Source organism: Orbilia oligospora (assembly GCF_000225545.1).
Source record: "Orbilia oligospora ATCC 24927 unplaced genomic scaffold scaffold00076, whole genome shotgun sequence".
Lineage (NCBI taxonomy): Eukaryota > Fungi > Ascomycota > Orbiliomycetes > Orbiliales > Orbiliaceae > Orbilia > Orbilia oligospora.
Window position 1 is genome coordinate 934,056 of NW_011645633.1, and position 17,744 is coordinate 951,799.

Below are 17,744 nucleotides of genomic sequence, written 5' to 3' on the forward strand. Positions count from 1 at the left end.
CATTGCCGTATATGGGAGGGAAACCCACAAATTGACCGATCCGAACAATCGAAAGAAAGTTGAGAGTCGCAAGGTGCAGATGTTACTAGGAAAAATGATAATGCTTCTGCTACTTAAACGGACCGTCTATGTATCATCCTTGGGCTGTAGCATTGAGATTCTGGCTTAAGTGGCACCAACGGTTTGCCCAGGAAATCTTAGGACTAGTTGCATGTCTTGGAAATATCGAATAAGAAAGCTTAATATCGAAATGTCTATAAAGAGATCATGTAGCCTATATAGCTACATAAGTATGCAAAGGAATCAGCTGGCAAAGCTGCTTCGGGGTCCTCGTCATCTATCATCGAGTTTCCGAATGCGAATGAAATAAGATCGAAAAGCAAATTATCAAGCTTGTAACCTACAAAGTCTCCATAGTTCAGATTTAAGCCGGAGAAAGGGTTCCGAGAACTGCAAAAGAAACCAAGTAAAAATCACGAACCATAAGACACCATATCGTTAGGCATCGGCACCAATAGCGTAAGTCGCGGGCGCAGGTTTAAGACGCCTATGAAGTGACGCCGCGGGACAAATGCTAAGATATGTTATATGCTGGCTCAACAGATTGGAGACCAAGCCTCCTCGCTCGAACACGCACTTACCATACTATGCCACTAGCATTCGATACCACCAACGGTGTTTCAAGGAGGTATAAGGCAGGTCGGTACTGAACCTATTTAGAGGGTAGAGTTTGGGGATAATCTGAAGTCCCGGTCGAGGTTACATCTGATCCCTTATTATTATCGAAGAAGGCTGCCGAGTCCATTTTTCGAATCACTAAAATCAATGTATTTCATACCTAGGTCTTGATACCCACCGCGCAATGTTACGTTCACGATAAAAGCCACCTCAATCAATTTCATAAGAGTCTTGTTAGAAAATGTCGCCACATGCAGAGCGATCGATTGAGAAGTCCGAAGACGACTAGCGACAGGACCGAATGCGGTCTCCATCTAACTCGCAGATACATATGATAAGGGATGGTGCTATTGACAACCCTGATTCAGCACTTACCTTACTTAGGAAGAATATATAAACGTCAATACCTCGAAATGTCGTGGGAAATTTTTTAAAAAATAACTCGCACGACACTCCACATTCAAAACCTCGTGCTTTTCGTGGCTGGGTGCCTATCTGCATTGAAAATCTGGACATCCGGGCTGAACTCTCGGACCTGCTTATTTTGGGGAGCGAGAAATTTTAGTTAGTGGCGCGGGGCTTTTCTAGCTTCTGATCGGCCAAACATGCACCATGAACCGGTTGGTTAAAATCGCCTCGTCCCGGTCGTAGCTCAGACGCATGGGAAGGGAAAAAAATGCTTGTCTTCGAGATTGCAAGAATAGCCTTCCCATTCTGTGGCATGATATTCGGTGAACCCACCTGGGCCCCCTTTGATATCCACGGCCGAAATACCTGATGGTCCAGAGCTATGGTTAGTGGCTATAACGTTAGTTGAGTACCAAAGTTCAATGGGTATACCAACAAGAGCATGCACATACGTACGGTCGATCAATCGATATGATATTTGGCAGACTGCAGGTGTCAATTGCAATTGCAAGGTCTAGAATCTGTCCCCTGTCCTCGTCTGACTTTGCCTGTCCTGTCTGTCCCAAGTGCTGGGAAGATGGCCAAGAGTTAAGTGGGCGGGAAAGGGCAATTAATAACGCTTGTCAAATATGTTTGCTGGCCACATGTCGCTCAATTGTAGCTCTCCTTTCTCATGCCATCTTTCATCCGTAATCAGTCACCATAATCATAATCACAATCAACATCATCATCACTATCTCTCGATATCTTCAAGTCCATAGCCGATACCACTATTTTTCTGTGGTCGTGGTCGTGGTATAACTTAATTACCTAGCACATTCGCGGTTATCGACTGCAATCGCTTGCTGGGCATCGCTGATCAACAGCCTTCCATCGCTACCTCGTTCCACCACACGACTCTCTTTTCGGGAATTTCTTCAACATCGTTTCTATTTCTAGCCTTCTGGTTTCGCTTTTCCCTCACCGATCAAAGAGAATCCGGGGGGTTCGAACAATTTTCGCCTTCGTCGCGTGAGCTGTCCTGGGCACCAGGTTCGGACAATCATGCGGCTGTCGGTGCTATTCCTCCTCTCCCTGGGCTCCCGGATATTCACGTCGGCGTCACCAGCTCCTGCTGCTCGGCCGGACAAGCAGTATAGTAGCAGTGATGCCATCGATACTACGGTACCGGAGCTTAAGGAGCTAACACCCGACAATTTCAAAGAGACTATAAAGAGTGGTTATTGGTAATGCTTCCTGTTCCGTAATTTGTGTCGACGTGGGCGAAGGTGGCGATACTGAAATTTTTTTGGACTAACATCGTGTTTTTCAAATCTCCAGGTTTATAAAACACTATTCTCCATATTGCAGGCACTGTATTATCGCAGGACCAGTCTGGCAGACGCTTTACGAATTCTACCTAAAATCCTCCCCCGCAACAGCTTCCTCTCCACACCCTGTATCACCCCCTTCATTCACCGAAACCTACGATTGGCACTTTGCGAACGTAAATTGTGCAAACTTTGGCGACTTATGCAATGAGAATGGCGTCACGGCGTACCCAATGTTCGGACTGTTCAAAGATGGTGAAAAGCTTGATACGTTCCAAGGAAAGCAGAACAGTATGAAACTTTTGTCAAAATTTATGGAAAAGCACTTAGAGAAAATCAAGCCCGGATCACGACCAGCAGGCCTTGAACTCCCGATACCTCCAACTCTAGAAGAATTTCAAAAGACCCACCCCACCGAAAAGAAGCCCTCCCCTGCAGAAGAGACAGCCACGGCAGCAGCTGAAGCAGAGCCAACGTCCTCTGTCGAAGCACCGAAACCAAAGCCAACTCCTCCACCAAGGAAAGGACCAACCCCTAACCCTGATGGCAAATCCTTCACTCTTGACGCCTCAAACTTCCAGCGGAAGGTCCTTGATTCCGAGCAAGGATGGTTCGTCAAATTTTACGCGCCATGGTGCTCCCATTGTCAAGCCATGGCACCAGCCTGGAACACCCTAAGCTACGAATTGCAGGGAATGCTCAACATCGGTGAAGTTAATTGCGAAATCGACCGCCGTCTCTGCAAGGAAGTCTCTGTCTCCGCCTACCCGACAATCATATTCTTCCAGAACGGGGAAAGGATCGAATACAAGGGCCTCCGAGGTGTCGGTGATCTCGTTTCCTGGGCTCGCAAAGCCGCTGACTCCGGTATCAAGGAAATCGGAGACGCCGCCGACTTTGAAGAGATTCAAAAGAAACACGATGTCATCTTCTTGTACTTCTACGATCATGCAACTGTTTCCGAAGACTTTGAGGCCCTATCGAGGGTTACAATGCCCTTGATTGGACACGCACCCCTTTATAAGACGAATTCCGACCATTTGGCGAGAAAGTACCGTATCACGACCTGGCCACAGCTTGTTGTTCTCAGGGATGACCGTCCGACTTACTATCCTGCCCTTTCACCTGCTGATATCAGAGATACCAACAAAATCGTGGACTGGATGAAGACTGTCTGGCTCCCAACTGTCCCTGAACTCTCTGCCACAAACTCGCATGAGATCATGAACGGCAAGACGGTAGTTTTGGGCATTTTCGATAGCTCTAAGGAAGAAGATTTCAGAATGGCTAAGGATGAAATGAAAAAGGCAGCTCAGCTATGGTTTGAAGGCAAAGATAAGGACGAAAAGCTCGAAAGACAGGAACTGAGAGATAGAAAGCAACATAAGATCCAAGAATCACTCGATCGTGGGGATGACCGAGGCTATAGAAACGCCAAGGGCACACCGATCGTGCTACCTATGAGGAAAGAGGTCGGATTTGCCTGGGTTGACGGTGTATTCTGGGAACGTTGGGTCAAGCAAACATATAACATTGATGTTAAGGAAATGGGTAATAGGGTCATTATCAATGAAGAGGATAGGAAGAGATATTGGGATACCAATACGGAGGGAGAATCGATACTTCCGTCTAGGACCGCGATTCTTGATGTCGTTAAGGACGTTATTAAGAATCCGTACAAGTTGCAGGCGAAGAGTACAGTTGGAAGGTTCGAGAGGGCGTTTAGATCCGCCAAAGACCATGGAACGAGTCATCCAGTGCTGACAATAATCGTTATCATTGTGGCTCTCGGAGGCGCATACCTTTGGAGGAGCAGGAGACACAGAAGAGGGTTCGGTCCACACCCAGGATTGGGATTGAACCCCGGTAAGGAAGGTGGGTGGGGCCAAGGATGGTTCGGAGGTGAGAAAGATGGTATGTTTGGAAGCAGCGGTGGCAGTGGGAAGTATGACTGAATTATGATGACAGGTTCACTTGCGCTGTCGAGCCTTGCGGACGTGTAATCTTCTTATTCTCTTCTTCTTTTTTTTTTTTTTACCTTGTGCTCTTTCGGTTTTTGTTATGTATCCGCGTTAGCAATCTCGCTTGCTCCCTTTGCTTCTACTATAAGTATTGTAAATGTATGTATGTATGCTGTTTTGGCGGAATATCTTTTCTCTCAAAATATATCTTTTGTGGCCATAGGCCATGAGCGTAACGTAGATGATGGGAATCACAACTCTATTATAAACTTACCAGTACCATTGCAATTGGATAAATTAATTCAAATTATTAAGAAAAGTAGCAGACTTACCCCTCCTCTAACTTTGAGACCAAGGTCCCACAATTGATTCTGCGGTGCTCTTGCAATGGGGTGTTCACCAGAGGTCTCAACATATAGATAGAATGAACCTGACAGAACGATACAGCCCTAGCCCTTGATACTATGGGCTTCGAACGCTAGTTCATGGCTACCTACCTAGCCCTTGCTTTGTATATGTATAGCTATAGCTAGCAAGGAAATATTTTAGATCTGTTGTAGGATACTGAGATTTACAGTAACAGTAGGTATCTGGGTTGTTGCTACTGAGGATTCAAACAGTTTGGGGTCTGCTCATGGTCATGTGCGGGTGCCTGGTCTACGAGACTAGCCAATCCCATTCTTATATACCTACTTACTTAAATATATAGCCATTAAATTGGAGTACCTTAATTTAATTATAACCTCATATTTGTTACAGTTATCTCCAAAGCTTAATGCTACTGCTCCGAGCATTTGGTTTACGAGACAACATTAAAGTCTATCAGTTATCAATTGATAGACTGGACGATATATAAAAGACGGAAATTGGTACAAGCCCCTTTCCGGGCCTATTAACCATTTTCTAGGAGAACACGATTTCAAAAATCAAATTAGGCCTGTTTAATAAGTAGGTAAGTGGATCTACGTAGATAGTTGGATTGATAGCCAAGTTGCTCGTTAGGATGGTACATACGTAGCTACTTACGTAGGCGGACCAAAAAATAGATAATTAAATAAAGATTTTATAGGTACTTGAAAATTAGTTTCGTCGGTGTGAATACTAAACGGTAACCCCGAATGTTAAAAACAGTATCCGAATATCGAATCCACGTTATCGTTTTGAATCGGATGGCGATAGTTGAAAGGGGAGTGAGTTGCATGTTGTAATATTTGGGTCCCAATGCTAAAAATGGGATAGTGGCAAATCGGAGAACGACAGCTGTTTCCGGCCTATCGATATCTACCAAATTTAAAACCGGACTGTGGCACTACCATTTTTATTATGATGAACTTAAGAGATCATCAGGTGCATTATGCATATCCGCCTTAAGTTAGTATCTTGTTTTGTGAAATTAATACATGGGTCTAAAGAGAGTATGGTCTTGTGAACCCGACAACACAATGTCGTTGAGAACTGACTGCTGATAAAGTCTACAAGGATTATTCGAATTCAGCATCCGTCTTTACACGACATACTAGGACATACCAGGACCTGCAAGCAATGTTAAAACCCCAGTCCAATCTGCAAGATGTCGCAAACATTGCGGTATTGTGGCTAGTGGCCATCTTGCGGACTAGCGTCCTTAAGATGTCAACATCTTCGAGGCACCCAGTTAGACCCACTTTTTTGGTTTCCGACGGCATCGAATGACCCCGCCAGTTTAGGCAATTGTAAGAACTTCTTCCCGTGTACACATGTAGTTTGAGATTTTTTCCCCCCCACTAGTTGTGTCTGCGGTCTCGCCTTTTGGATAATGCAAGGACTACTTTGAGGCCAGGGGTAGATAAGAGGTATCGATAGATGTGTTCGAAAGAGGGTGTTATTCTGATAGAAGGTCTATTAAGCGGCCCGGTATATTCCCCCCGGCAGGTTCTTATATTTTTTCTCTTTCTTCTCGTCTTTTTTCCCATGCACAAATTGTAAATTAAATCCCCAGGTCTTCGTCCAGGTCTTCGTCCTTGAAGGGAAGTCGGGTGGTGGCAAGATACATTTGAACGGTCCAGGGAGATATCACATTCGGTTGTTACTATCCTGGCACGGTACATGTCAGGTTGTAACCCAGCTCCGGATACCCTCCCTTCCTCCCTCAGCCACTGGGATTTCCGACGGTTCGATCCAATTCATTTCATTTCATTTCATTTATTTATTCTTCAAATCACACCAGAAGTTTAATTCTGGCAAGAGGTTTAAGGGATCGATCTGGACCTTTTATCTGTCGTATTTAACTTAACTTATGTCCCGCCCTAAATCGCACCCTTCCAGCTACTGCGGAGCATAACTTAACTATCAAGCACAAGCATATACTTCTTACTTATACTTAAGTATAGTAAAAGATATTCCATATCCGATATCCCTTGCACCTGTCAAAAATCTAAAATCCCTTTCTGTTCTGTCGCGAATAATCGAGAACCAATTACAAGAGTCCGAAGAAGAAGGTGTTCCAATCAGAACAGCTGTTCTGCGCCTGCCCAGTCGATTAATTAATTCGGTTACACACCTGCAGTGCAGCTTGACCTTCACTAAAGCATCCCATTGGAACCTGCAGGTTCACGAGACGTACGACCACCAGCCCCTTCGTAGACGATTCGAAGACGCTAGACGTCTAAGATATATTCGACCGAAAGCATCTAGCGAAATACTTTACTCGAGTCTTACTTGTACTGATACTCACTCACACTCTTAATTCAAATATCGGCCTAAAGTCCGCCTTTCGTTCTAACCTGGCGTCACAGCTGGTCAGCCTTACCTTGCTGGACTTACCTGCAGCACTTACCTTCCAACAAGAAATTAATCATCTTATCCCTCTCGAACTTGTCCGAACGCTTTATCGCTCAAACCTCAAAGACCACGTTCACTTAATTACTGCTACTTACACCTAAACCTCTCCTCTTCTCGGATCCTCTGCAAATGGTGGCATCTTCACCAACGCCCTCCTGTTCCAGAGACGGAGTACAGGCCTGAGCAGCCTAGCAGCAGCGTAGAAAGCAAGAAAGGAGGGTAACCGACGGTAACACACACTTAGTCGGTAGCACAGGACAACCCCGTCAAAGCAAACAACACAAGTAAACACCGTCTACAACACCGTCAACACACTTCGATCCCCATATAAACACAGTATCGTGCCTTCCCTAAACATTCTCTCCGTCGGCTTCATACCTACCGTCTACCCCACCCCCGTCTCGAAGGCGGTGGTACTGACCCACCTTCATTCGCCATGGGTAATACCCACTCCGCCCAAGCCCCGCGCCGTAACAAATCCTCCACTCACTCACGGCACCCCTCCTCCCCCACCACATCTAAAAAATCATCCTCATTTCGTCCTTCTTCTAGTAGAATTAACAATAAACTATCAAAACCAAAAGTTGGTGGCGAATCGCCCCCTGCTATTCCGATACCTTTGCCAGCATCTCTAAGCAGACGAAACTCAAAAGCATCGATACGAAATATTTTACCAGACCGTGCCAATTTAAATTCAACAGATGGCGGGACAATACCATACCCTCGTCCGCCAACTAGATCCGGTAGTGTGGATCTATCACGGCAGGACAGCTTCACAGGAGGAGCGCAACAGGGATGGAGTAATCACCCTTCGCGGAAAGCGAGTCGGGAAACTATAAACGGACCGGGTGGGCCTGGTAGTAGTGCGACTCCATCACTTGGAGCCGTATGGCTGGAAAGAAGACGGAGTCTTGTCCACGATCCGATGAATAAACCCGGTTCACCGCCTACGAACACCATGAGCCCTGTCTCGTATATTAGGCCCATGACTGCTCCTGCGGTCGAAAATAGCAGCTTTGATGTGTCTCCACTGCTGGAACCAGATGATTTAAGGCCGCCTCCAACGGCTTCTTCTACGGCTAGTTTCCATTCAGCACTGCAGAGTCCAACGAGGATACAGCTTACGCCTTCACCTACAAAGTTCTTAAATAGCCAACAGCAGCAGCAGCAGCAAGGTCATACACCGCCCTCATCTTATAATCCCGAACCTTCACATGTTCCGGTAAGAAGACGCTCGCTGCTACAAGCCGCTGCTCCAGGTACGGCTACAAGACCGAAAGTGCAAGAGCCAGAACCAAATGACATGCTAGACATGGACGATAATCTACTATTCGTGCCCAAATCCAGGTTCACAAATATCAACACCGATGGTGCCCGCCCTGAAACGCCCCAAGATCAAGGAACTCTAGGTAGCCTAAGAAAGGGGTCTCTATTTGTGGCTAACGGTGCTCCAAGTCCCATCCCAAGCTCACCGTCTCTGAGGGCTACTAGTGGCGGCAGCCAAAGGCCTAGGGACAGCTCATTACTCAGTCTCCCTCCTGTTTCTGCAACCACTAACCCTGAAGCTGTCGACAACTGGGAAGTGGAGACCCCTCAGACTCCTACGATGGCCGAAAGTTTCGCAATAAAGAGAAAGCCTGTAGGGGCTTCTTCGCTTCCTTCTTCACCACAGTCTGGGAAGAGGCCGGTTATTCAAGTAGATACGAGTGCATCCGCAAATCCTAACCGACAGAGTCTACGGCTTGTACCTCCTTCGCCCGACACCGAAGCTCCAGATACCGCACAAACTATTAAGCCTCGGAATCTGGTAATCGATGGAGATGAAGATAGTACGGATGAAGATCCACACAGGCGTCATTTGTTCAACTATGGTCTTCGCAACAAGCAGTTTTTGAATGGACAATTCCAGCCAAGTCCTTCCTCTGACTATTCCAATACGAATCCATCTGCGGTTCCCTCCGCTGCGGCTTCTGCTAAACCAGGGCTCTCAAGATCTCCGTTTTCATTTGAGGGTGCTAAGTTGCTAGACGCTCCAGATTCTAATAAGACAGAGGTCCAGAGTAACGAGGGACTTGACGCTAGGATTAGTGCTGCAGAGCTAGAACAATCTAAGCCGAAGCCTTTGGTTATTAGGAAATCTCTTCTACATGCAGGAATTGCTTCCCAAGCGGGCCCACCGACAATTGACTGTAATAATACCACACAAGCGGCGGAAGAGAAACTCGCAACTAGCTCGGATGCATCCGATGTCTCGTCAGACCAGAGTCAAGCCAGTCAAACCAAAACTGCTGATAGTGGGTATTCCTCAGCTGGAAGTGCTGTATTACCACCAGATAACCATTCGAGGAAAGCAAAGCACCGACAATCGGCACCCGAGCAGATTGCAATTGAGTTTCATAACCAATACCCAGAAATGAGGCCAGCAACAAGTCATAATTCTGTGGGGCCAAACATTGCAACTTCGGTTGTTAACGTCCCTTATTCTTCAGTGAGGAATAGAACGCCGCCTACATTACAAGCCCCTCCCCCCAGAGTTTCGAAGAACAAAGGGAAGCAATACCCGCCTACTCAGCCAGCACATAAATTTGAGAACGCTGCTCTGGAAGACGCTGATGAATCGGGGCAAAAGAAGCCAAAACGAAAAAGACGTCTCAGCTTCAAACGTCTATCTTGGAAAGGTGACAAGAAGCCAGAGGTCGAGGCCCCGGAACAGAATACTGGAGAATCCAGCGAAGCTATTACGATTGACGAACCCGAACCCCCAAAACCTTCTCACAACTATCTTCCACCCCTCAACATTGGTAGCGCTGTCGAACCTGAACATACACAGTATCAGCTTCAACCACAACCCGAAAGACAACAAAGCTTTACTAGTAGTGTTAGAAGCGGGCTACAGTCTATCGGATATGCGCCTGAAGCAGCATCGCTCCCAACTTCTCCGGTGGAGCCGTCCTATCATGAACCTATGGCAATTACTTCCTCTACACCTTCGCGTGCAGTTCTAGCTCTGAGATCCTCTGAATCCGTATCGTATACTGGAGCAGCGTATTACCAGCGCTTTAACACTCCTTCCCCGGTGCCCGGAAACGTCCCTAACACAGCAGCGCAAAACACTCCTTCACCTCCTGCCCCACAGCCGGTACAGCCTGTACAGCCTGTACCGCAGAAGATGAATATTCCAGAACGGCAGCCGTCCCTTCCTCGACACACTACTCCACCATCGTCGTATAAACCTCCACCAGGCAGATACTCAATGGAAGACAACAACCGTCAACCACCCCCACTCCCACCACCGCAAGCGCCACCTCAACCTCAACAGCAACGTTCCGACAACATGCAAGTACGCCGTCGCCCATTAGGAAACTCGGCGATTAAGTCTAACCCACAATCACCGGTTTCAACGACACCACCTTGGAACTCTAATCCCTCAGCCAGCGCCGCTAGCATCGGATCTGTCCCTCGAGTTTCAAGAACGAACTCTATGAATAGCCAGTATTCTTACAACACCCAAAGCGGATATTACCAACCAAATAGCAATCAACAAGCCCAACGATCCGACTCGATGAGAAGTGGTAGACCAAGATATTCACAAAATCACGGGCCTCAATCACAACAAGGCCAGGGATACCAAGGCAGCAGCCACAACAACAACAACGGGGTATTACCATTTGCTACAGGTCAGCCACGCCGACAAAGAAGTACAAGCTCGGGGGGGTCCGTGGGACCCGGTGGATACCCCCATTTAGGACAAGATCATAATTCTGATAGTGCAATGTTTGGAATGGACTTTTGGGATGGGATGCAGGTTAAACGAGCCAATGACCTGGTGAAGAGTTACGGGAGTACGAATCCTCCGAATCATAATGGAGGTGGTGGTGGGAATTTCGGGGGTAGTTGGTATGGGCGGAGGAGATCGACTGAGCAAGCTAGTGCTATGGAGCTTCTGTATGGCGAAAAGGTTGCGGAACGGTATGCGAGTGTAGAGATGGAAGATGAGGGAAGGAGTAGAAAAAGAGATAGCTTTTGGAAGAAAGCGGCTGGATCGATGGGAAGAAGGAGTAAGAGCCAGCATCGGAGTGGCAAGGAGACTATGGGGTATTGAACAATCACTTATCTTTTTTTTTCTTTTTTTCTTGATGCTGGGGTTTTTTTTTGATATCGATATATTTTTGATTCGGGGTTTGTATGGTGTTCCCTTGGTTTTACTTGATGGTTTTCATGGTCACTCGAATTTGCATGGAGGATGTTTCTTTTTGTTACCTTTCCTTTCTTCCCTACCAGCACCACTTTATTAGCCTTATCCTTATGTCTATAGCGTCTTCCTTCCCCCCCCCCCCCCTTTCTCTCTATTTTTTTTTTTAGCTTTTGTTGGAGGCGTTCGGGAATGCCTTCTGTCACTCGTTTTTTTGTCTCTTTCTCTCTCTACCTTTATACCCTCCCCTCGCGATCGTTCAAAATTTTATGTTCTGGAGAGCGAAAAAAAAGGAGGGCGGTTGAAAACCTCGATACACCTACTCGGTATCGATGCATGTTATGTTATACCGACAACACACACACACACATATACAGGCTTATTATTAACCGCCTGCATATTATTCTAGCTACGTTTACTCATCATTGATCAGACAGAAATGAAATGAAATGAAATTCATTATGACCTAGGAATTAAAACACCATTGTTACACATCAATGGATAGCATGTATAGACCATATCTCCGAAAGATCTAGAACCCATGAATTTAATCTTTAGGTAGAACAAACGTGCAAGGCTTCATTGATATATATATTGATACAAGGGGTACTTCACAAAAGAGAAAAAAGATTTAACATACATTTATCTCAAAAGAAATAAAGGGACGATAATTATCGATAAGCACTTCCTCCCAACTCCCACGTATGAAAGATCGATTGTTTAAAAAAAATAATTTGGAAAACGCCATTTTTAGAGTTCTGCGTATGTAGAGCTAGAGGGAAGAAAGAGAAACAACCAAGCAAAAACGGGTTTGCCATTCAATCGTAACTCTATAAAACTTTTCATTCGACTGGTGCCATAACCTACAATTCCGTCTATATAACAGATTTTTAACGTCTGTTGGTCTTTCCGATGGTTCTCTTGCCCGAAAACTATAGTATCGACGTATTAGTAAATACACTCCTAAACCAAATCCAAATCCAAAAGTTGGGTTGTGTGTAAAAAACTTACCAAATGCTTCGGCAGAGCTGCAGAGACATGTCTATCAGCCTCACCCTGTCTGGCCATCCTGTTCATCTTCTTCTGGTTCAACTTGGCAATCTTCTCGGCCTTCGTTCTGGCACCCTCATTCGTAACACCATCTTCACGTCTGTTGCTCTGGCTCCTAACTCTGCTCTTCGCACGTTCCTTCAGAGTCATTTGACTGATATCGTGCATACTGATATCTCTCATTTCAGCATCACCACCCATTTCAGATGTGGCTCTGCTTCTGTTAGCCACAGAACGTCCACGGCTCTTGCTTCTTGCCCTGTCAACAACGGTGCTGGCGTCCAGGCCGATCTTTTCAAGGCTATTCTTCATCTCGCTGATGTTCTTCGGCATCTTTTGACGTGGGATAACAGCTCGGTTCTTCAGCGCCTTCTTGCTTCTCGCAGCATTTCGGATCAACTGCTTCTGTTCTCTGATGAACTCAGCCTTCACTCGGATATCTGCCTCATCGTCATCCTCAATGCTCTCTTCTTCATCGTAGAAACCTTCAGCCTCAAGTCTTTCTTCCTCAGCCTCCAATGCGGCAAGTTTCGATTCGATATCAGGGTCGATAAAGTCGTAAACATTCTTGCCGTCAAAGATTTCAGGAACCTTGTCAAATTTCCACTCTTCGTTGTCAAGCATGTAGTTCTCTGTAGAAATAATGTTAGCTCCACTTCTCTGGCCGGAAAAAATAACGGTCTGAGCCACGTACTCTTCAGATTAATGTTATAAACACCAGCACCACCTTCCTCAGCTTCGATATCCTTCTCCAATTTTCTTCTATTTGGATCGTTGACGTCGTATTTCGTCCTCTCCTTAACCGCATCAGGGATAAAGGCTTCTCGTGTAACACCGCCAATAGGTTGCGCAACATGTATCCGGTTGAGAATATCAGTTGCTCGGTTTGTCTTCAATTTCTGCTCTACTCGCGCAGCAAGTAGTCGTTCACAAGCCTTGTTCTTCACCTCCGAGATACCCTGTTCGGTATGACAGCTCAACTGTAGCATCTCGACTTCTCCACCCTGAAGCATGGTCTGAATCAATTTCTGTGATTCTTCATCCAAATCCTCCGGCTTGACGACATCGATCTTGTTTACCACCACAAATACGATTTTGTTCGCAAACAAAGGCTTTATCGAGTGGAAAAGCTGGACTTGAGCGGCAACCGAGTATCCACACTGCTCAGAGAGATCCATGAAGTAAAGAATCACAGATTTCAAATGGGCGATAGCGGTGATCGATTGCATTTCAATGGTGTTCATTTCTTCGAGTGGGTGGTCGAGAATACCTGGGGTATCGATGGCCTGGAATCGCAGGTATTTATAATCGAAATGACCGACAAACAAACTCTTTGTCGTAAAGGCATATGGTTGAACATCCACATCTGCCCTGGTGATGCTTCGGAGGAAACTGCTCTTTCCGACATTGGGATAACCACAGATGAGGAGGGTTCGTGTGTTGGGGTCAATACCCGGAAGACGACCAAGATGCTGTCGGACTTGTTCCAAATAGAGAAGAGGGTCTTTCAGACGACGAGTGATGGTAGCCATACGACCCAATGCCGCACGCTTTAGCTGTTTGCACTGGAAGAGAGACTGCGCATATTTGATGAGACGGACATAATCACGGCAGACCTGTTCGATTAGATGCTTTGCTGTGGAGAGCTGACCGAGAGCGATTCGGAAATGGTCGGCATCGTAAAGTGTGTTCATGAGATCCTTGTCTGGATAAAGCGAGGGGTCAGAAGGCCAGCGCTTTTAGTACGAAGGACAAGAGTCAACATACGGAAAGGATGGATATCCTGAAGCTTCGGAAAGCCATCGAGAATTGCCTGAAGCTTTTCAGTGAAGGTATCTTGGGTAAATTTAACCTTTCTGAGGTAAAAGGCTGTAATTGGGCCATTAGTGACTTGTTCAAGCTATCAGAGCACAGTTTTGGAGGCAAAAGGTACCTCTGATTCTGCTGATTTTGAAACCAGATCGAATAACAGTAGGAGTCTTCCTGGTAGTCCTCGATAGGACAATATCGAGGAACTCCTGCGACGTGGGCACCGGGGCGATAGCTTTCCAGGTCTGTCGATGCATCAATTAGTTATTTGGTCTCAGCTCGAAAGTAGCTTCGTATCTCAATTTAACGAAGATATCAGGTAGAATAACTTACAGTTTGAACCATTATGACGGCTATGTATTGGGCTGTTGATAAATAAAAAGCCTGTTGGAGGAAAGCAACCTCGATGTGATGATGATGGAAAAGTCGTCGAGGAGGACTGAGAAAAGTCGCCTATCAGAAAAAAAGTTGGTGGAAAGCGAAAAACCTATTTTTTTCTTCGAGCGACAGGCACTAGTCTCGGTTAGGTTAGAGATCTCCGCAGCTGTCGCTCATTGGTCAACGTCGGGCGCAACACATCGACAACACAAAGCTTCGAACCTTGGATCAGTGCAACTCAAGATGGCCTTAGCTTAGACTATAGCATCTTGCGCTGAGGTCGAGCGCCTCCAAGAATTATACCATGTTATTTGCCTTGGTTTGATACATTAGGATAATTACTTTAATTCGATTGGCCTTAATTTTTTATTTTTCTTTATTTTCTAGGTTTATTTGCTTATGATAAACTCGATACCAAGCCCTTGTCCCACACATCGTTTGCTCGCCTCTAATCCAATCGCGACTCAGTTCGAGCTCAACCCCAAACATCGATATCTCCATCAATCTCCTCTACATCTATAGTCGCCGAACAGCCTCTCATTCCGCCAAAATTGCGTCTGCCTTGGTCGCCAAAATGGCCGCTCCGATCCGTCCACGTTGCTTCCTGGACCTTCAATATGGTACCGATCCTGTAGGTCGCGTCGTTATCGAACTCTTCACGGATAAAACTCCAAAAACGTGCGAAAAGTTCGTATATCCATCACCAGAATAATGATACACGTAAATACCCTGAAGCACTCATAATTGACAATAACTTCTGAGACTATAGTTTTCGCTCGTTATGCACAGCCTCCACCTCACCGTCCCTCCACTACAAATCCTCAATATTTCACCGGGTAATTGAAGAGTTTATGCTCCAAGGCGGCGACATCACTCGAGGCGACGGGAAGGGAGGCGTATCAATATACGGTGATACCTTCGAAGATGAAAATCTCGGGTGGTGTGACATCGACAAAGAAGGGTTGGTATGCATGGCCAATAGGGGGAAAGATACCAACAGCTCTCAGTAAGTGGTACCACCAATTATCATCAAAGGTTCAACCGTTTAAAATCAGGTGATTTTCTAACCTTTTGGTATTATTTATCCAGGTTCTTTATCACGGTATGAAACTCTCGGCCCCATATTATATATCGAAACATATGTGCCTCGGAAGTATCGGTATTGACAGTTTTATCAGTGCGCCCCATGTGATCATCTCAACGGAAAGCATACGGTTTTTGGACATGTAGTAAGCGGCCTTCAATTTGTGAAGGAGATGGAAAAGGTCAGAGTGGATTCCTCGGACAAGCCTGTGGTGGACGTTATCATTTCGAACTGTGGCGAACTTGAGTTCCGGAGGGCGCCGGCGAAGGCGGCTGCGACAAGAACAACGGATACAAAAACATCCCGGGATAGGAAACGACAGCGAAGCCAAAGCCGAAGTCGTAGTAGGAGTAGAAGCAGAAGCAGGAGTAAAAGCGAGAACAGAAGCGGCAGTAGGACTCGGGATAGGCGTAGAAGCAGAACAAGAAGCCCTAGAGCAAAGCCGGATCGTCACAAGCGGCAAGAGAGAGATACAGACTCTCGACAGTCCGGTCGAAGGCACCGGGACCGGACTGGTCGCTCACGTTCACCACGGAGGCACGGGAACGCCTCAACCAAGGAATCCGCTGTCTCACTTTCACAAAACCGGGATGTTAGATCCACATCTCGCTCACAGTCTCCCGAAAAGCCAATATCTCCGACAGGGCAGCGAGATTCAAGGTCATCAAGAAACCACCATAAACCGTCTCGCCGGTCATATTCCCGTTCTAGGTCGCGATCTTATGACCGTCACGGGCGTGGACGGAATTATGATGACGATGAGTTTGACTCGGAGGAAGAACGACGGATTCAACGAGAGGAAGATGAGAGGGAGTCTAATCGACGGCAACCGCAATACCAGCGGTCATACCGCTCGCCTCCTCGACGTGATGACAGATATTCAGCTGATACAGGCCAATCAGAGGTTAAATTCAAGGGCCGTGGAAGTATGAAATATCGTGAGAAAGGTGGGCACGGAGGCTATAATCGGTTCGGCAGGTTAATCTAGATGGAAAAGCGTAATCACGACCTCAATTTTAAAAGCCTTTATTTAAAGAATCTATATTTATACACATCATCACGAGATCACACGATCATACCTTGAAACCGCTATTGCACGTCCACTATTCCCACAATGGGAGAAGCAAAGTAAATCTCAAGGTCTGTTTGAGGTTAATGAATAAAGCGATACACCCAAAACGTGATGATCTTCGTGTGCAGTTCCATGATCATGAGGACCAATAATCATGTCCGTGCACCAGGGAGCTGTTCTTAATTGACGCCTGTTATTTGTGAGGCAAGGATTTCCTGCCAAATTAGTAATATCAAGACTCTGAGTTGTGGTGGTGGGAACCTGGTTACTACACACTAGCCGCTCAAAAATTTAGGATAAAGAATGTTCGGGGAAACATTCGATGCGCCGGACTTCCGGCACTGGTAACGAGAATCTGCAGCAGCAGGGGAAGACAATCACACAGGTTCCAGTGGAACGGCAGTCCACGGCGAGCGTTTTGTCCCGCGTTGCAAGGGGGAAGCGAAGAGAAGATGTATGTCATGGCGAGAGAAACAACGCCGTGGCGGCGGCTTGCAGCATATGACACAGGAATACAAACTAGATGTGACCAAGCCTTGCAATTGGCCTTGCCATGGGAAAAAAAAGGCGTCCGAGTTCGGTAAAGGGCGTGCGTACGAGAATCTCAACGTCAAGAAATACTAACTTCCTCGAAAAAACTTCAGTTATTGGGCCGAGAATGACCAGGTTATTGGACAAAGGGGGCATGCAGCAAATGCGCATCCTTACGTACAGCATGTACTATGTAAGTAACAATTGATCCTAAAGGCAGACCAAGGGCTGCGAACCCCGTCGCCAATTAGAATGTCGACATCCTGCATAAGAGTGGGGTTTGGGTCGAATCAATTCCAGGAATGCGGTCAGGGTGGGGAGAGTGGGTTGCATGGGGCTCACGTTGACAAAGAAACCCTCACACACGGGCATTGACAGTGAAGGATTTCGACAATGGAAAAAGTGACGGGTATCTGGGATATCCTTATTGAAATTATATCCACTCCGACCC

General features: G+C 46.4%; 4 protein-coding genes across 4 annotated transcripts; 3 read left to right on the plus strand and 1 right to left on the minus strand.

The window, feature by feature from the left end:
* Nucleotides 1-2,130: 2,130 nt before the first annotated feature.
* AOL_s00076g262 (uncharacterized protein) lies at nt 2,131-4,351 on the plus strand (the record flags this gene model as incomplete). The annotated part of the gene is made up of 2 exons (XM_011122815.1): nt 2,131-2,312; nt 2,407-4,351. 2 exons carry the CDS (start codon nt 2,131-2,133, stop codon nt 4,349-4,351), a joined length of 2,127 nt encoding a protein of 708 aa, XP_011121117.1.
* Nucleotides 4,352-7,613: 3,262 nt separating this feature from the next.
* AOL_s00076g263 (uncharacterized protein) lies at nt 7,614-11,279 on the plus strand (the record flags this gene model as incomplete). Its single annotated transcript, XM_011122816.1, has 1 exon — nt 7,614-11,279. One exon carries the CDS (start codon nt 7,614-7,616, stop codon nt 11,277-11,279), a length of 3,666 nt encoding a protein of 1,221 aa, XP_011121118.1.
* A 980-nt stretch (nt 11,280-12,259) lies between these two features.
* Nucleotides 12,260-14,573, minus strand: AOL_s00076g264 (uncharacterized protein; the record flags this gene model as incomplete). Its single annotated transcript, XM_011122817.1, has 6 exons — nt 12,260-12,301; nt 12,381-13,051; nt 13,114-14,124; nt 14,187-14,288; nt 14,353-14,473; nt 14,562-14,573. The coding sequence occupies 6 exons, from the start codon at nt 14,571-14,573 to the stop codon at nt 12,260-12,262; spliced, it is 1,959 nt and encodes a 652-aa protein (XP_011121119.1).
* Nucleotides 14,574-15,180: 607 nt separating this feature from the next.
* Nucleotides 15,181-16,678, plus strand: AOL_s00076g265 (uncharacterized protein; the record flags this gene model as incomplete). Its single annotated transcript, XM_011122818.1, has 4 exons — nt 15,181-15,293; nt 15,376-15,612; nt 15,696-15,708; nt 15,785-16,678. The coding sequence occupies 4 exons, from the start codon at nt 15,181-15,183 to the stop codon at nt 16,676-16,678; spliced, it is 1,257 nt and encodes a 418-aa protein (XP_011121120.1).
* Between the last annotated feature and the right edge of the window lie 1,066 nt (nt 16,679-17,744).